Source organism: Silurus aristotelis (genome assembly GCF_946808225.1).
Source record: "Silurus aristotelis genome assembly, chromosome: 17".
Classification (NCBI taxonomy): domain Eukaryota; kingdom Metazoa; phylum Chordata; class Actinopteri; order Siluriformes; family Siluridae; genus Silurus; species Silurus aristotelis.
In genome coordinates this window covers 14,800,236-14,820,778 of record NC_139590.1, presented here as the reverse complement: position 1 = coordinate 14,820,778, position 20,543 = coordinate 14,800,236, and the positions used below count along the sequence as shown (strand labels likewise).

At 41.0% G+C, this 20,543-nt stretch overlaps 1 protein-coding gene across 3 annotated transcripts in view; it reads right to left on the bottom strand.

Moving 5' to 3' along the window:
* Positions 1–153: 153 nt before the first annotated feature.
* The window catches only part of mgat5b (alpha-1,6-mannosylglycoprotein 6-beta-N-acetylglucosaminyltransferase B), a 117,553-nt gene continuing 97,163 nt past the window's right edge, over positions 154–20,543 (bottom strand). For 2 of the 3 annotated variants that reach the window (XM_083565819.1, XM_083565821.1), the window contains 8 exons: positions 11,922–12,052; positions 10,925–10,954; positions 7,701–7,856; positions 7,274–7,420; positions 5,802–5,918; positions 4,443–4,517; positions 4,039–4,310; positions 154–970 (listed from right to left, as the gene is read on the bottom strand). In XM_083565819.1, coding sequence (XP_083421945.1) covers positions 772–970; positions 4,039–4,310; positions 4,443–4,517; positions 5,802–5,918; positions 7,274–7,420; positions 7,701–7,856; positions 10,925–10,954; positions 11,922–12,052 — 1,127 coding nt within the window. In that variant the 3' untranslated portion in view covers positions 154–771. The remainder of the gene's footprint in view (positions 971–4,038; positions 4,311–4,442; positions 4,518–5,801; positions 5,919–7,273; positions 7,421–7,700; positions 7,857–10,924; positions 10,955–11,921; positions 12,053–20,543) is intronic. The other variant, XM_083565820.1, reaches the window with a different exon arrangement.

The window sequence follows — 20,543 nt, the reverse complement described above, 5'->3', positions numbered from 1 at the left end:
TGACTTAATTCACCTTTTCTGTAATTTGTCTTCATCTTTTCCTTGCTGTTACAGGGTTTTAAAAAATATATTGGTATAGAAGTGAGTCTTTATTTTTTACTTTTCCCTCTGAGAAAGCCTTTTTTTCTGCCATTTACTCACCATTTCAGCTGCTGCAGCTTTGCTATGTTTTTTTTTTTTTTTTTTTTTTTTGTGGGTGTCACCAAATGCAGAAAGGTTGTTCCATGCATATGCCTAATAAGGGTAAGATTTATGATCAGTTTGGCTTGCCTAATTGTTTCAACATTGACAAACAACTTATATCAATATATATTAATAAATGAGTCCCACATAAACAAAAATAAACAAAAACAAAACTTATTAGAATACCACTAAACAATACACACATACAATATGCCACATTTGTTTATATAAATCAGCATTATAAGTTGTTTCAGTGCTTTGTTTTCATTTGGATATAACAATATTCAAAGTATATTTGTTGAAAAATTGCTGCTTTGGCCATCTTCATAAAAAAAAAAAAAAAAAAAAAAAAAAAAAAAAACATATACTCTCTTAAGCAGTTCAGATCCTGAAGCTGGCTCAGGCAGTCTAAAAACTGTAGACATTGTTTGTTTCATCCAATCTCAGCACTGATATGCTTCTTTACCTGTCATTTCTTGAGGGATCCATTGTAATTCAGGCATGAGTGGATTAGTTCATCAGGGCTTAATGTGTATTAGAGGCTATCACCTCATCTGGCCCCAGATCTGATTTTAGTTAACATAGACCTCAGGGGCAATCCTTGCACAGCGCCACCTGTCCCTGCATAAAGTCTCTACAGGGACAAAGGCGTTGGTGTTTGGTGCTGATCCCAGCACAGCTGAACAAGAGCACTTCCTTCTGCAGGAAACACTCTCTCCCCTTGGCAGCCACAGCCGGAAATAAATGGTTCATCTCCATTTCCAAAGCCTCACACTGAACATCAAGCCTATAGAAACACAAATACTTTAGGCATTCTGAAAAAAAAAAAGCCCTGTCACAAAATTAGCTATTTGTTTAGCCCTTTAGATACAGTATGCCCCACATATTTAAACAAAACACTGGAAAACAGTGGATTAATTGTTTTAGATGAAGAGTAAGCAATTGTAAGCAAGCTATGGCCACAATATATAGAATATATAAACTTTGTATGTAAGAACGCCATGTAGTGCAATCATAAATTCTTAAGTACACCCACACAAAAACAAAGCTACATTGATTTTCTATCACCCACATCTTGAAACTTTTTACAAACACATCAAATTCAGGTTGGTGAAGATACTTCTAGGTGCATAACGTCTGTCTGGATCATCGGTTAAGCTCAACAAAAGAAAGTGAGTTTGGCTACCTTACAGTTTTTATTTTATATGGCTTCGGCTATAGCCTGACAATTAGAACCACTAACAGATTTACTTTGGACAGTCTAATCCCATATGCTATGAATTGGAAGTGTACCACTTATTAATTGGATGATATACTTGGCTGTATCTCATCTGCAGCAGAAATTAAACATTAGCTGCCAGGTTGGGTCCATGGATTCATGCTGTTGGTGGCAAATTTTGACCATACCATCTGCGTTGCGTGCCTTAGCAGAAATTAAGATTCATGAGGCCCAGCTATGTTTTTCACCTCTTTAACTGTCCAGCTTTGGTAAACATGAGCCCTCTGCAGCTTTAGTTTTCTGATCTTGATGGAAAGAAGGAGGAATTCTGCTATTGTAGCCCATCCTCTTAATGGTTTAAAGTGCAGAACAGTCCTCTGTGTTATTGTAGACTTTCTTTAAGTAGCCTTTCTTTCAGTTCTAGCCAGATTGGACGTTCTCTGTGCTTCTAAAAGTGAAGACAAAACCATTAAGGTGCATACAAGACTCCACTAAGGGATTGTCTTCCCTGCTTTAGCAGCTGTTTGTAGCTTTCATGGAGCGGTGCCCAGCAGTGACTGCTTCTTGCAGGGATGTTTTCTTGGCATCATCCCACTCACCCAACTTTTCAATTTTGAGTGTGAAGTGGTTGGGAGGAAAATCATATCCTTTTCTAGAGAACATGATATACAGTGAGGGAAATAAGTATTTGAACACTCTGCTATTTTGCAAGTTCTCCCACTTAGAAATCATGGAGGAGTCTGAAATTGTCATCGTAGGTGCATGTCCACTGTGAGAGACATAATCTAAAAAAAAAAATCCAGAAATTACAATGTATGATTTTTTAACTATTTATTTGTATGATACAGCTGCAAATAAGTATTTGAACACCTGAGAAAGTCAATGTTAATATTTGGTACAGGAGCCTTTGTTTGCAATTACAGAGGTCAAACGTTTCCTGTAGTTTTTCACCAGGTTTGCACACACTGCAGGAGGGATTTTGGCCCACTCCTCCACACAGATCTTATCTAGATCAGTCAGGTTTCTGGCCTGTCGCTGAGAAACACGGAGTTTGAGCTCCCTCCAAAGATTCTCTATTGGGTTTAGGTCTGGAGACTGGCTAGGCCACGCCAGAACCTTGATATGCTTCTTACAGAGCCACTCCTTGGTTATCCTGGCTGTGTGCTTCGGTTTATTGTCATGTTGGAAGACCCAGCTTCGACCCATCTTCAATGCTCTAACTGAGGGTAGGAGGTTTTTCCCCAAAATCTCGCAATACATGGCCCCGGTCATCCTCTCTTTAATACAGTGCAGTCGCCCTGTCCCATGTGCAGAAAAACACCCCCAAAGCATGATGCTACCACCCCCATGCTTCACAGTAGGGATGGTGTTCTTGGGATGGTACTCATCATTCTTCTTCCTCCAAACACGTTTAGTGAAATTATGACCCAAAAGTTCTATTTTGGTCTCATCTGACCACATGACTTTCTCCCATGACTTCTCTGGATCATCCAAATGGTCATTGGCAAACTTAAGACGTGCCTGTTCATGTGCTGGTTTAAGCAGGGAACCTTCCGTGCCATGCACGATTTCAAACCATGACGTCTTAGTGTATTACCAACAGTAACCTTGGAAACGGTGGTCCCAGCTCTTTTCAGGTCATTGACCAGCTCCTCCCGTGTAGTTCTGGGCTGATTTCTCACCTTCCTTAGGATCATTGAGACCCCACGAGGTGAGATCTTGCATGGAGCCCCAGTACGAGGGAGATTGACAGTCATGTTTAGCTTCTTCCATTTTCTAATGATTGCTTCAACAGTGGACCTTTTTTCACCAAGCTGCTTGGCAATTTCCCTGTAGCACTTTCCAGCCTTGTGGAGGTGTACAATTTTGTCTCTAGTGTCTTTGGACAGCTCTTTGGTCTTGGCCATGTTAGTAGTTGGATTCTTACTGATTGTATGGTGTGGACAGGTGTCTTTATGCAGCTAACGACCTCAAACAGGTGCATCTAATTTTGGATAATAAATGTAGTGGAGGTGGACATTTTAAAGACAGACTAACAGGTCTTTGAGGGTTAGAATTCTAGCTGATATACAGGTGTTCAAATACTTATTTGCAGCTGTATCATACAAATAAATAGTTTAAAAATCATATATTGTGATTTCTGGATTTTTATTTTTTAGATTATGTCTCTCACAGTGGACATGCACCTACGATGACAATTTCAGACCCCTCCATGATTTCTAAGTGGGAGAACTTGCAAAATAGCAGGGTGTTCAAATACTTATTTTCCTCACTGTATTTCTGTCCCCAAAAAGAGTAGAATGCTCTCTTCAGGTAAAGGGAGAAATCTTGTGGACTTCAAGTAGCTTAGAATATTATTAACAAAGGGTGGGAAAAAAATTGTCTGAATGTGTTAAAAAAAAGATTGAGTCAGCAGTGTTATAGATTGTGTAAGAGTCTAGGTTGTAAAGGAGGAGCTCATTTTGAAACCTTTTTAGTGATCAGTATATGTTTTCAAATGAAGCTGATGGAAATGTTCTATTGATTAAACAGCTGAAGCTTCTCCCATCTTTGGTGCTGTCTACAACAACTACATAATTAAAGTAATATTATTGCAAATCTCATTTCAAAAGCAACATTTTTATTAAATTCCTCACCCAATAAAGGCCTCCATATTGTTAATGAAAGGAAAGAAGGCAGGCTCACAGATGAGACCAGCATCCTGGCATGTCTTTACACATGATGTTGCTTTAGGACTGAGGACAAGCCTCAGAGCACTGAGAGGGGGCCAAGATGCTGGAGCACTGACATTTGAGGCCCATACCACAACTGTGGAGTTGGGCAAGAGGATGAAAGGGTTTGGTGGATTCCCTGGCCACAGTTTGGACTCATTGGATGATGGAAAGGGGGGACTGATGTGACAGAAATCCTTTGTGTGGAGAAAAAGATTCACAGCAAAAAATAAATACAAAATCAGAATTAATTAGTAATCAAAATGAATTAGTCAAAGGGTTAAGATTTTCAGCTTGTCTGTGTGTCTTTTCATAAACAATAAGCATACCTGATGCTGGATGTAAGAATTTAGTCTTTCAAGCATTCCTTCAGATGTGTATTCATAAGCTAAGAAGGGCTCTACCTGAGTACATACAAAAACATCAATTGAAACATCAATTGTTTCTGTCACAATGTCACACTTTATAAAGTATTACACAGACCATCATAGTGATCATGTGCTTAGAGAATAGGATTTAAGATTTCTCAAATAAAAAAGTAACCGCCTTTCTCTGCCATGTGTAATGACTTATTACACACTGTAAACTATAATGCAGGTGCTGTATCGGTTAATTAATTAGATTACTGTTTTTAAAAATCGCTATTATTTTATGTGGAGGTTTAAGGACAATTATGTCAGAATTGCATACAGCACTGCATACAGTATTACCATTGCCTTTGGGCATAAGATGTTTGCTATCCAAAATGAAATGCTGCTCAACCAATGTTTGGTGTTTGGTTGTCTACAACTGCCCTGAAGTTATACTTTGGAGAGGAGGATCAATTGATTGCTGCTTGTGGGGAAGATGGATCGAGCATCCGAGAAGTGATTAATGTAATGCCCATTTTTCCAGCAAGACAATATTTGGATCACAGTCAACTAGTATCAGCATTGGTTGGAAGCCATGTGATCCCAGAGGGACATATAATTTAAGCTGAGCAAAACCAATATTTACTCTGCTTAAAGATCAATGTCCCATAGTGGAGATTCTAAGAGTCTCTGGTGAGCCAGGATTGTGCCTCATTGGATTTACCATACGCAAATCTAGTGTTCCTGTTTGCTAAAATAGTACTTAATAAACAGTACAATTCTGAGTTAGATTCATTAGCAATTCACAAAGCAAAAAATAGCAATAAATTACAAATATATAAATAAACAAGTACCCTGCATTAATGCATCACTTCTGGTTTATTTAGTATATTTTTTAAAAATCTATCAACCACAAAGAAGGAAAGATCACAAACTGAGCAGGCTAAAATTGGGGGACCTTTTTTTTTTACCACAATTATTTTTAATAAAACTATGTAAAAAATAACTATCCAACTATGTAATAAAACTGAAACTAAATGTGTAGCATGTGTACTATATATTCCTTTTAATTTGATTTATTCTGTATTTGTCTGTTTTTAATAGAAAGTGATATTTAAAAAGAAGTTAAATACTTATAGAGGCTGACTAGTTTGTGGGGGAGACTAAAAACTCCAGTTTGTGATTTTATGAGTACTTTGAAGATTTATAAAGGTTCATTGTGTTAAGTAACCCTTTCTACAATGACCTTAAATTGCATGTGTCTATATAACAATTTGGTTAATGTGACTAAGTTAAACAGAATAATTTTTTTTTAGTAGTAAGTAAATTCAAGTTTACCTTAGTGTTTAGGATTTCCTTAATGGTTGCTTCAACTTCCTCTGAGTTGTTATAGTCCACAGTGATGACGTGTGGTCTGCCAATGTACTGCTCAGTATACGGGTGTTGAGAAGAGACCTGATTAAAAAAAGGGAGAAAACACATAAATTTCAATACATAAATATACAAGTGTGTATGGTAGTGTGATATATTGGCACAAAATCTTAAATAGTATATTAATGATTACCATAAGTACATACTAATGGGTCTCTGCAGATATAGTCTAATATATAGGATCAAATTACTATTTTCTAAAATTTTTTAATGCTTCAAATGCAATTGCAATGAAGAGGTACAAAATAAAAGATTGCAAGTATATTGGTGCATAATAAAATTTTCAGTTGGGTGTATAGGAAGCAAAAACTTCCATTTACAACCACTGAAACCAACATTCATAATCACTGTACTCTATAAACTTTATGTAAAATCATAATATTGAAAAAAAGGGGTTTTTTTTGCAGTCTTTACGGTTGCTAGGAGATATTTACACCTTGTGTGAACTTGAGGAATGTTGAAAAATGTTACTGAATAATATTGGTGTAATATGAGCTTAAAAGTATTGATTGCCATGGGAAAGTATCACAGGCAAAAAACACTGTCGCGGTTGTTAACAGGGCATGTATTATGAGCAGTTGTAACTCAGTCTTGAAAGTGTTAGACTATTGATGGCTCTGAGTTCAATTCAGCATGATCAAGCTATCACTGATGGGGCCGTAAACCAAAACTGTTTAGATGTTGTAAGAATTAGATAAATGCAACATTCTTACATTTTTTGTAATACACTCTGCTGAATACTGTTAACATCAAAAGAGCTTGATTTTATCTGCATACCATAGTGCAGTAAGATGCTCAAACCTAATCTGACAGAAAGTGTGTTTTAGTTATGCATAACAACACATGTAGTTCAGGCTGTAACATACATGCTAGGTCAGAGGTATCCAATCTTATCTAGAATATTTATTAAAAGTTAAGATTAACTAATTAAAAAGGTGGAATCAGTTGTGGCTTCTGCCTAATTGGAATGAGGATTTTAACCCATACTGACCTTGTTTCATTAAGATTGGTAGATACAGCAATATTTCAACACAGTTTAATCTAATGATTCCAACAATCTAGGAAAAGGAGTCAGTGTTGACTTGTACATTTTTTGTTTGAGGACCACAAAGGACTCTTGGATGCTGTTTGTAACAGTTAACAGAAAAAAAGTTTTCCCCCTTGGGTGTCAATGCAGAAAAGAGTTCTGATTTGTGTCTTCTTTGCTGGTAGGGCAAGCATTATTTGTAGCCTTATAAGCTTATGGTAGTAGGCATATATACTATATACTGAATATTATATACATATACACACACATTTTCTCCTTGAAGTATCAAGAACACAAGTTATGGTGAATCTGAATGAACTCAGCTGACTTTTGCTTAATAGTCAGGACACACCTCTCTGGACATCGGCTTCCCTCTGAAGAATTCGTTATTGAAAGAGTTACGGGGTGGATGGAATTTGGGCTGAAGGAAAATGCAGCCATTGGCTATGGCCTCCAGAGGAGCGGGACCTTCATAAGGAAATCCAAATCCTACAAAAAGCTGAAAAAAGAAAGATAAAAATGAACTTCAAGATTGTGTATTTATATACTTGTCAAATGTTTGTGTGAAGAATTGTATTTACATGTCTAAGCTGTTGCTGTTTTGTTTTTCCATGTTCATTTCCTGTTCAAGTCATGTTTTCTTATTATGGAACTATTTGCTCTATATGAGCTGTACAACTAATACAAACTCTGTTATATGTTTGCATCTTATTAGTAGTGTCTGTAAGAATGCCAGGTCTAAGCTATACTGTCAATAAATAAGTTAAAAAGCACAATACCTTGGCTCTCCTTAGAAGCTGCTGAAGCTCATGTTGAGGCAATAAACCATGGTTTCTGACAAAGGCCGGAATTTCTGGAGGCCGCTGGGCTTCATAATAAACTGTTCCATGAATGGCCATGTAGCGGTGTAGGATGGTGAGAAACTTGTCTTTCCCCTGCAGGAGAAAATGGCAGATTCAAACTGAGTCACAAGTACAGCTTTAAAATCACTGGGTGGAAAACATAATTAAAATAATACATTCCAGTTTGTAGGACATAAATAAATGCTGTCCAAAACAATCCTGGTACCTGAGCTAAAAATTTAAATGAAAAATTTATTTATTTATTTAAATATTTATTATTCAGGGTACACTGATCAGGCATAACATTATGACCAGCTGCCTAATATTGTGTTGGTCCCCTTTTGCTGCTGAAACAGTCTATCAAGCATCAACAGCATTAACTTCTTCAGTAATTTGAACTACAGTAGCTTGTCTGTTGGATCAGCCTTCACACCATACATGCATCGCTGGTTCACCACTGTTCCTTCCTTGGACCACTTTTGATAACACTGACCACTGCAGACCAGGAACATCCCACAAGAGCTTCAGTCTTGAAGATGCTCTGATCCAGTTGTCTAGACATCACAATTTTGCGCTTGGCAAACTCGCTTAAATCCTTACGCTTGCTCATTTTTTCTGCGTCTAACATGTCAACATTGAGGACAAAATATTAACTTTTTTATTCATAATGTTATAAGGTGATAATGTTAAGCCTGGTCAGTGTAAATACCATAACACAATGCCTTTTTTATTGGTTACTATTGTAAACACTTCCTATTTGATAAACTGAAAATGATAATGGTAAAATGTCTGAAATGCAATAAAAGCAAGAAATTAACACCAACAGCCTAATTATAAGTAGTGACATGGCACACACACACACACACACACACACACACACACACACACACACACACACACACACACACACACACACACACACATCCAGCAGAGTCATAAGCAAAGAACTCGCAGAAACCAGTGGAAACCGCATTTTTTCTTTTCCATAGAAAAAATGCATCCAACAATTTGGCATGGAAACAAGGCTAAGTGACTAAACTATGCACCAAAACATAAGTGGGGTGCAAAAAATGCAGCAGGTACTCTGGACTGAAGAGTCATACTGTAATTTAAAATATTTGTCTGTAGCAGAAAGCAAGTAAAACAAGCATCCTTGTTCCTTCCTTGTATTTGGACATTTGGTCAGGATTAATGGTGTCCTCAGTGCTAAAAAAACAAGCAGAAACGTATTCATCATGCAATACCATCATTGGCCCCAAACTAATTGGCTTCTGCAGCAGGACAACAACCCCAAACATACAGACAATCTCAATAAGAACTATCTTCAGCATAGAGAAAAACAAGGAGTCCAAAAAGTGATGGCTTTGGCCACCACAGAGCCCTGATGTCAACATCATCACAGCTGTCTGGGATTACTTGAAGAGACAGAGGTATTTGAGGCAGCATACAGCCACAGAAAATCTGTGGTAAGTTCTCCAAGATGTTTGGAACAACCTACATGGCAAGGTTCATTAAAAAAATGTGTGCAAGTGTAGGTTTTCACACCAAATATTGATTTGATTTGGATTTATTTTCTGTTTATTAATTTTTCTTCTTCTTTCAGCTGCTCCCGTTAGAGGTCGATACAGAGGATCATCCGTCTCCATACCACCATGTCCTTTACATCTGCCTCTTTCAAACCAACTACCTGCATGTTGTTTAAAGTACCAACCATAACCTCCACTATCCCACACTTCTCCTTTCCCTGGTGTCTCTGTAGATGTCTTCCTCCTCTCCTTCTCCTCCTTTGGCCAAAAGTAGCCCAATTTTCACCGGTAACCTGTTGGCTAACAATACCTGTAGCGGTCGTTGGTAACCCAGGCCTCGACCAATCCGGTATAAAATTCAGGTTTGTAATGTGCTTGTTTGATTTGGCACATGTTTTATGCTGGATGGCTGTCCTAATGCAACCCTCCCCATTTGTCGGGACTTGGGACCGGCACTAAGAGTGCAACTCAAATGTTCTGCCATTCCTCTTTGCAAATTCTCTCAAGCTGGGTCAGGTTGGATGGAGCCTGTCGGTGGACAGCCACTTTCAAGTCTCTTCAGAGATGTTCAGTAGGTTTCAAGTAAGGGCTCTGGCTGGGCCACTCTAGGACATTCACAAAGATGTTCCTAAGCCACTTCTCGGTTGTCTTTTCTGTGTGCTTAGGGACGTTGTCATGTTGAAAAAAATAAACATGAAGTCCTGAGCACTGTGGATCAGGTTTTTATTGAGAATATCTCTGTACTTTGCTTCATTTGGTTTTTCCTTAACCCTGACCAGTTGCCTAGTCTCTGCTGCTGACAAACACACCAAAGCATGATGCTGCCAGTAGCATGCATTAATCTTAGGAAGGTTTTAGGCAGGTGATGAGCAGGACCTGATTTCCTAAAAACATAGCATTTAGAAATGAAGCCAAACAGTTCAAACTTGGTTTTATCAGACCAAAGAAACTTTGGATTCTAAGAGTCTGAGAGCCTGTTGACAAACAAGCAGGCTTCTATGGGTTTTGCACTGAGGAAAGGCTACTGTCTAGCAATAAAGCCCAGTTCGTAGAATTGCTGCATTGATGGTTTTCCTTCTGGATTTTTGTCCCATCTTCACACAGGATCTCTGGAGCTCAGTCAGAGAGAGCATTGGGTTCTTAGTCACATCCCTTACTAATGACCTTTTCTCCCAATTGCTCAGTTTGGCCAGGTGACCAGTTCTTGGAAAAGTCTTGAAAAATATTGAGATTTATGGAGGCCACGGTGCTTTTGGGAATATTCAGTGCATAAGCAAGTTTTTAAGCCTTGCCCAGATATGTGCTCTGCAGGCAGTTCCTTTGACCTCAAGGTTTGGTGTTCACTCTGATATACATTGTCGTCTATGAGGCCTTCTATAGAGGGGTATGTGCCTTTCCAAATCATGTCCAAACAATATACTTTTCCACAGGTGAACTATAATCAAAGTGGAGAAACATCTTGGGAATTATTAAGAGAAATGGTTGGTGACTGAGCTCATTTTTGAGCTGTGTTGTTGCAAAGGTTCAGTTTTTGTAATAATAAAAAGAATTACAGACATCTAAACTTCTGTTTATTTCAGCCATATGATATTTATGCACATTAGGAAATAATATAAAAATATTGCTTTTATTTACCAATTTATTAAATATCTCACTGACCTCACACTGTGAATCATCAGCAAGAGCAGATGGAAATATAACAGAAAACAGAAAACAGAAAGATGAAGGGATTAATTACAATCTCATCATGTAGAATGACACTGTGCATTTTAAATGTATTAAGTTACAGAATGACCTACAGGGCATTGTTCCTGTGAGGGCATTTGTGTGCAAAGATTGTATGATATGTAATTTGAATAGCTGAGTGTATTTAAATGCTGTCAGAAAAAAATCAGTTACTCATCTCTAGAAGTCTGACAGCCAAAGCATGTGTTCTAAGAGATGCTTGTCAGTCTTTTTTGGTATGAACAGAAGGAAGAAACTTCTTCCAGTGATGTTTACCTAACTTTTCATTCTCTTTCTGTCTCTGTCTCTCACTTTGCAATCTTTGCTCTTCAACACAACTTAATTAGTTTCACAGTGCTAACTGTACGCTGTCTAAAATGCTACCACAGCACAATGCTGTCATTGTGTCTAACAGATTCTGAAAGGCAATTTATCTTGGTGTGTACCCTTGGAAGTGCTGAGCCTACTGTGGCCATAAAATGATACACAAGCCTCAAGTCCTTAGGGATGAGTGGCACATTAGAAGCTAAATCCGGCACCACTTACCAGGTGAAAGCGTTTGACAACTCATCAGAGAGTTATTATCGCGGCAGCCATCGACTCCAGATTTATAACGGTCATAAACAGATGCGACTCGAGAGGATGCCTGTGTCTCTCTAGCTCTATCAATCAGGGTGAAAAGAGCTCATTATGTTCCTATCAGTCATGAAGCTTTACATGACCGAGGTGACACCCGCAGGCCCTTCACAACGTATAAAGCTTCAAGCCGTGTCTTGAAATGAGTGTCCGTGAGAAATGAAAAGGAAGATAATCATAAATCTAGTGCCCCTCAATTTTTCAGTGGTAAAATATTCATGAGAAGTGTGTGTGTGTGTGTGTGTGTGTGTGTGTGTGTGTGTGAGTTTACCTTCCACATACTGGCCTCTTTGCCATAGATCACTGCCATATTGTTGACTTTCTCTCTCTGAATGTTAAGCCTCTCGGTGTGGTTTAGTTCTTCAGCAACAAAGCCCATGAAGGAGTTGTCAGGAGTGTGTGCTGTATTGGGAAACATGTCAGATATTGGTTTTATATTAAAAGGATTTCTGTTCAAATCTTGAATGCACACTGAAAACCCTATAATTTATTGGACAATTACAAAAAGAGTCTAATGTTGCAATATGGAAGATTTTTTTTTTTTTTATATTTATTAAATATGCATTTATCATAAAGTTAGAATTATATATTTTTTAATCCACAACCCTGCATCTTATTTGTTATACTTCTGAACTTCTGTTTCTGAGCCGCTCTTATATTTCCTTGTCTCATTACAAGGTCTTATATCAATTTTTTGTTGATTGAGTTCCAGGCAGTGTTTTTACCATGTTTCTGGTTCCAGTTCTGTGATTCTGATTAATTTAATTTCCTGGATTTTGAACTAGGCCTGTGCCTGGAATATGAATATGCCTTTTGTTAACACTATCTGCCTGTTCCCTGACCCCAGATACAATTTTGGTTGATGAGTTTGGACAGTTCTTAATAAAAGCTAATCTCATGCAATTGCATCCAGCCTCTTCAGAAAAAGGCCCTAATGATGATACTGCTTCACCACCCAACCACAGCAAGGACATTGTTGCTCCACCTCCTGGTGGGAATGTTGTTGCTCCACCTCCTTATTCTGAAAAAAAACAAACAATTGGCATCCCTGAGTTTTCTCTTCGCCTCCAGCTTAACTGGTTCCATGCTCCCTGAACCTTCCAGATCTGCTGAGTATGTTGCTCCACATCCCAACTCCATCAAAAACAATGTCAATCCCATTCTTACTCAGTTGTCCACGCTCTGAATTATGTGTGTAATCTGTCCAATAAAAAGCACGGCCAGGAAGCTATAAAAAAAGCACATGAAGTGAAGCCGGCACCAGCTTCTGTAAGAGAGAAGGAAGCACTGCAGGGACGCTGGCAGTGTGGCACAGAGACGCAGCGTCTCGTTTCCTCTGGAAAGTAGGGTTACATACATAACCTAGAGATGTTCCCTTTCAGGAACTCAAGCTGTGTCACAACGCTTTGGGAACGAGAGTCTAATCACGCCAGACTGACCAGTCCCTGACCAGTGTGTATGACACAGCTAGGTCAAAAGGATGGGGGAGCCAGAAGTGGCACAGGGGTCAAGATTATAAAACGTGACAAAGGTCAACGGGGTGGACCAGCCCGCAGCATTACAGATGTCTTGGAAGGACACTCCAGAGGACCAAGCCTTCAAGGCTGCCACACTCCAGGTCGATTGAGCTCTGTCCCTGAATTGAGTGGAGAGACCAGGGGACTCAAGAAGATGCGATAGCATAAATGATCAATCTGCTCATGGTCTGCTTGTTGGCTTGTACCGGGCACAGCCGGTTCAGCTTCGCTTGGTCTGGGGTCTGAAATGGAGGAGGGTAGAATGTCTGTAGCCTAACAGGGCATGGGACAACTGAGGGCACCTTGGGGATATAACCTGTTCTAGGGTAAAAAAAAAGGCACTGGCCATACCTGGAGTAAACTCCAGAAAAGAGGGGGCCACAGAGAGCACCTGTAAGTCTACCATTCTCTTCAAAAGGCAAATGGCCAATAAGAACGCAGTCTAAATTTTGAGGAGCCTCCAAGATTCCTTGGCCAAAGGTTTGAAGGGGGGCTCAGAGAGAGTCTCCACAAAATGGCCAGGTCCCACCGAAGCACTCTGGGTTGCACCGTGGGGTCTCAGCCTCCGGGTGCCACGGAGAAAACGCACCACTAAAGGGGCCCAGAGATTGATCTGCCACGATGGCATGTTTCGCCCAAATGGCAGACACGTAAACTTTCAGGGTGGAAGGAGTCAACCTTTGGCGAACTGAAATTTCAGCACTGAACCAACCGGGCAGTGGACTGGATTCAAATGGTGGTGCTCACACCACACATTAAACAGGTGCCATCTCACGGCATACGACCTTCTCATAGAGAGAGCTCTGGGGTGGAGAATAGTCTTTTTCACCTTGGTGGAGAGACCGGAACTTTGGAGCTGTGCCCCCTCAGCCTCCATAACCCTGGACGGGAGTGATATATAGCCCCCCTGCTTGAGAGAGGAGATCCCTCCTCAGAGGAGACGGACTTCATCCTGGCAAACTCTCTCCAGAAGTCCTGGAAACAGAGTAATGGGGTGAAAAGGCATACAGGCGTAGCCTCAGCCATGCCTGAGCCATGGCGTCCAGCCCCAGTGGGGCTAAAGAAATAAGTGAGAACCAGAGGGGACAGTGCGACATCTCTTGAGATGCAAACAGGTCCACCTGAGCTTTGCCAGAACTCTCCTAAATCTGCTCCACCACATGCAATGGAGCTGCCATTCCCTGGGGCTTAACCTCTGTCTTGACAGCGTGTCTGCTTCGTTCAACCAGCCAGGGATGTAAGATGATCTCAAGAAGAACTTTCCCTGAGCCAACAGGAGGATCTGGCACACCGGCCTCTATAGGGACATGAGCGCAGACCCCCCTGATGTTTGATGTATGAGACGACCAAGGTGTTGTCCAAATAGATCAGCACGTGGTGATCTCTGAGGTCCTGGAGGTAATGCTTCAGTGCTAAAAGCACGGGCAGCATTTATAAGCAATTGATGTGCCATAGTAGACGGGGCCCTTTTCATAGACCTTGAGCAGAGTGGGCACTCATGACCGCCCTAAGACAAAAACCTGGGATCTCTCCAAACATCTAAGGTAAGTAGGCATTGCCACGTGACCTTGATCATACGGAGGGGGTTGCCCTTCTGCGAGAACAAATGGGTCCAAAGCCACCACTGAAGAGGTCTCATGTGCAGAAGGCCAAGTGGGATCACAATGGGTGGCAAAAGCCCGAGCAGTTTCATGAACTGCTTGACAGTAAGTGGCTGTCCTTTATTGAGATTATTAGAGGAACAGGGCATATAGGACGTTTTGGAGACAAGGTGAGGGAGGCTCGATTGAGATGGTTTGGGCATGTGCAGAGGAGGGACATACAGTGAGGAAAATAAGTATTTGAACACCCTGCTATTTTGCAAGTTCTCCCACTTAGAAATCATGGAGGGGTCTGAAATTGTCATCGTAGGTGCATGTCCACTGTGAGAGACATAATCTAAAAAAAAAAATCCAGAAATCACAATATATGTTTTTTTTAACTATTTATTTGTATGATACAGCTGCAAATAAGTATTTGAACACCTGAGAAAGTCAATGTTAATATTTGGTACAGTAGCCTTTGTTTGCAATTACAGAGGTCAAACGTTTCCTGTAGTTTTTCACCAGGTTTGCACACACTGCAGGAGGGATTTTGGCCCACTCCTCCACACAGATCTTCTCTAGATCAGTCAGGTTTCGGGCCTGTCGCTGAGAAACATGGAGTTTGAGCTCCCTCCAAAGATTCTCTATTGGGTTTAGGTCTGGAGACTGGCTAGGCCACGCCAGAACCTTGATATGCTTCTTACAGAGCCACTCCTTGGTTATCCTGGCTGTGTGCTTCAGGTCATTGTCATGTTGGAAGACCCAGCTTCGACCCATCTTCAATGATCTAACTGAGGGAAGGAGGTTGTTCCCCAAAATCTCGCAATACATGGCCCCGGTCATCCTCTCCGTAATACAGTGCAGTCGCCCTGTCCCATGTGCAGAAAAACACCCCTAAAGCATGATGCTACCACCTCCATGCTTCACAGTGGGGATGGTGTTCTTGGGATGGTACTCATCATTCTTCTTCCTCCAAACACGTTTAGTGGAATTATGACCCAAAAGTTCTATTTTGGTCTCATCTGACGACATGACTTTCTCCTATGACTCCCCTGGATCATCCAAATGGTCATTGGCAAACTTAAGACGTGCCTGGACATGTGCTGGTTTAAGCAGGGGAACCTTTCGTGCCATGCATGATTTCAAACCATGACGCCTTAGTGTATTACCAACAGTAACCTTGAAAACGGTGGTCCCAGCTCTTTTCAGGTCATTGACCAGCTCCTCTCGTGTAGTTCTGGGCTGATTTCTCACCTTCCTTAGGGTCATTGAGACCCCACGAGGTGAGATCTTGCACGGAGCCCCAGTCCGAGGAAGATTGACAGTCATGTTTAGCTTCTTCCATTTTCTAATGATTGCTTCAACAGTGGACCTTTTTTCACCAAGCTGCTTGGCAATTTCCCCGTAGCCTTTTCCAGCCTTGTGGAGGTGTACAATTTTGTCTCTAGTGTCTTTGGACAGCTCTTTGGTCTTGGCCATGTTAGTAGTTGGATTCTTACTGATTGTATGGGGTGGACAGGTGTCTTTATGCAGCTAACGACCTCAAACAGGTGCATCTAATTTAGGATAATAAATGTAGTGGAGGTGGACATTTTAAAGGCGGACTAACAGGTCTTTGAGGGTCAGAATTCTAGCTGATAGACAGGTGTTCAAATACTTATTTGCAGCTGTATCATACAAATAAATAGTTTAAAAATCATATATTGTGATTTCTGAATTTTTTTTTTTAGATTATGTCTCTCACAGTGGACATGCACCTACGATGACAATTTCAGACCCCTCCATGATTTCTAAGTGGGAGAACTTGCAAAGTAGCAGGGTGTTCAAATACTTATTTTCCTCACTGTATATATATATATATATATATATTTTTTTTTTTTTTATATATATATATTTTATATATATATATATATATATATATATATATATATATATATATATATATATATATATATATATATATATACACATATATATACATATATGTACAGTGAGGAAAATAAGTATTTGAACACCTCCCAGTATTTGTCCCTCCTCTGCACATGCCCAAACCATCTCAATCGAGCCTCCCTCACCTTGTCTCCAAAACGTCCTATATGCGCTGCTCCTCTAATAAACTCGTTTCTAATCCTGTCCGTCCTCGTCACTTCCAACAAAAACCTCAACATCTTTAGCTCTGCTACCTCCAGCTCCACCTTCTGTTTTTTACTCAATGCCAACTGTCTCTAAACCATACAACATCGCAGCTCTCACCACTGTCCTATAAACTTTCCCTTTCACTCTTGCAGATTCATTCATGACTTTCATTCCTCTTCTCTCCAGTGCATACCTCCACCTCTCCTGGCTCTTCTCAACCTGCTCCCTACTTTTACTACAAAGAACAATATCATCCACAAACATCATAGTCCACGGAGACTCCTTTCTGACCATGTCCATCAACCTGTCCATTATCACTGCAAACAGAAAAGAGCTCAGAGCCGATCCTTGATGCAATCTAACCGCCACCTTAAACCAGTCTGTCATTCCTACCTATATCACTGCTGTCACACTGTACTCCTTCCATGACCTGCACCACCCTCACATACTTCTTTGACACACCTGACTTCCTCATACAATACCACAACTCCTTTCCCGGGCACCCTGTCTCATGCAACACACAATGCAACTCCTTCTGACCTTCTCTATACTTCTCCATCAACATTCTCAATGCAAATAATGCGTCTGTGGTGCTCTTCCTCGGCATGAAACCATAATGCTGCACACATCTGGTCACCTCTTCTCTCAGCCTGGCTTCCACTACTCTTTCCCATAACTTCATGGTGTGACTTTCTTTCTTTCGGCTTCTCCCATTAGGGGTCAACACAGTGGATCATCCGCATGGTTGATTTGGCACATGTTTTTACGCTTGATGCCTTTCCTAAGCAACCCTCCCCATTTATCTGGGCTTGGGACCGGCACTAAGGTTTGTGCAACCCTAATGGCTGGGGTTGGTTCCCTGACTGGGGATCGAACCCGGGCCGCAGCGTTAAGAGCGCCGCATCCTAACCACTAGACCACCAGGACACCTGATCAACTTTATTCCCCTGTAGTTATTGCAGGTCTGCAAATCTCCCTTATTCTTAAAGATCAGTACCAGGACACTCCTTCTCCATTCCTCAGGCATTCCTCTCACCTTCCAAAATCCTGTTAAGCATTCTTATTAAGAACTTCACTGCCATCTCTCCTAAACATCTCCATGCTTCTACTGGTATGTCATCGGGTCCTACCAACTTTCCACTCTTCATCCTCTTAATTGCTGCTCTCACTTCCTCCTTACTAATCCTATCCACTTCCTGCTTCACATTCTTTTTCTTAATTTATCAGCTGCTCAAAATATTCAGTCCATCTTCTCAACCTACTCTCCTCACTGGTCAACACATTTCCATCTGCATCCTTTATTGCTCTTGCAGCACATCCTTCCCTGCTCGGTCCCTCTGCCTGGCCAATTGGTACAAATCATTCTCTCTTTCCATCCACAGCACGGTAGAACAGTTTAAACCTAACTCCACTGTTGCTGGCCTTACTCCCTTTACACTTGGTCTCCTGAACACACAACATATCTTCCTTCCTCCCCCCATCATATCAGCTACTGCTCTCCATTTACCAGTCATAGTACCAAATTTTTAGTACCAACCCTAACCTCCACTCTCCTACACTTCTTTTTTTTGCTGTCTCTGTAGATGTCTTCCTCCTCTCCTCCTCCTTCTTCAGCCAACAGTAGCCTTATTTCCACAGTTACCCTGTTGGCTAAAAATACCTGTGGCGGTCGTTGGTAATCCTTGACCAATCCAGTATAAAATTCGGATTCCTGATCCGCATATTTGATTTGGCACGTTTGCCATTCCTAACACAACCCTCCCCATTTATCTGGGCTTGGGACCAGCACTAAGAGTGCACTGGCTTGTGCAACCCTAATGGATGTTTTCTGAGATAATGATGCCGAGATAAGTGGTTCTGTGTAATGGAGAAAGCACACTTTTTCCAGCATTCAGCCAAAACCTCAGTGCCTTCATGTGAGCAAGAACGAGATATCTATTCTGGACCGCTAACTGCTCCAATCGAGCTAATATCAACCATTCGTCAATATAATTAAGGATGCGGATGCCCTGAATCCTCAGGAGAACCAGAGCCGCACCCACACACTTCATGGTGGATCAGGTGGATTCAAATGGAAGAACCTGTTACTGGTAAGCTTCGGCCCCCAAAGTGAACCTCAGGAACTTCACTTTATGAAGGTCCTTTTCTGTGCTGAGTTGATCTTGAGAGTGGCGTGGGAGGTACCGCTAAATCTCCGCCACTTGTTTCTTGCCCTCCTGAAACCTTTCGACCACCGCATTAACGGAATCGCTAAAAAGGCTAGTGGGCTTAAGGGGAGGCGTCCAAAAGTATGGCCCTTTCTCTGTCGGACATGTCAGACAGTTTCAGCCATAGGTGTCTTTCGGTGGACACTCAGGTGGCCATAGACCGCCCAACAGCCTTAGCAGTCTTTTGGTGAGTCTAAAAACCAGGTCCGCCGTATGGCGGAACTCTTTAACCTATTCGCCTGAGGCACCTCTCCAGCTCTCGCAGTAGGTCGGCCTGATTTCCCCATGGAGAGATAGCTTGTCAGCATCTCTTCAACCTGTGGCATCGCTCCCTATGACGTATGAGTTTTTGCCCAGGACCTGGACACCACAGTGTGCTGGTCAGGAAAGAAAGGTAAACCCTGACGTGCGATGCCAAAAAAGCGCTTGTCCAGCTTACTAGCTTACTTAAAAACAGAAACAATCTGTGTGTACCCTTCATTACCGTATTTTTCGGACTATAAGCCGCTACTTTTTTCCAACGTTTTGAACCCCGCGGCTTGAACAACGAAGCGGCTAACTTATGGATTTTTCCTGGGTTTTTCCGGGTTTCACAAACTTCAAGCCAAAAAATTACATAACATTAGACCAATGAAATTTCTGAACGGAAACGGAAAAAAAGCGCACCTCACCTGTGTTCTGAGCTGCACGGCATCGGGAGAAAAAACGCACGATGATGACAAAAGATAAACTCCAGAGAGAAATACAGTAGTTGTGAAAGGAAGGAGGAAGACAGTGAACAATGACTTACTTGGTCGGCTACTGTTTGGATACAAGCCGTTGTAACGCGTTGAGTCTGGGTGAAGGGATAGCTCACTAAAACTCCAGTTGCAAATTAAATCTTATAAGCACAGACAGGTTTCCAAAATGCGTGCTTTTTTATTTTTCTTGGCAACAGCGTTATGGGTTAGTCAAAGAAACTTAGAAATGAGCATCAGAAAATAATGAGCACATAATCCTCAGTCCCACACGCACACACATGCAGTAATACCGGAAGAATGCAGTCACATACTATTCCCAAAATGCCGCTCTGCTCTTAAAGGAGCCACAACATGTTTCACCCTTTACACCGTGTAACAGACACTTTATTTAGGTAAAGCCTGTGTAAAGTTAATTAGTTTCAGTGTAGACTGTGACAGTAGACTGTAGACAGTGCGGCTTATACGCGGCTTATTTAAGTTAAAAATAAAAATATTTGTAAAATTCAGTGGGTGCGGCTTATATAACTTATATATAAGTGCGCTTTATAGTCCGGAAATTACGGTATATTATTCAGAAAAACAATAGACAAACAATTGGCAAAAATACAAAGAGAACACTTCAAGAACAAACAGAAGCTGACTCTGGCTTTACTCCATGTGCTTTTTATAGCTTCCTGGTTGTGACGCCGCACCTCCCATTGGGCAGATTA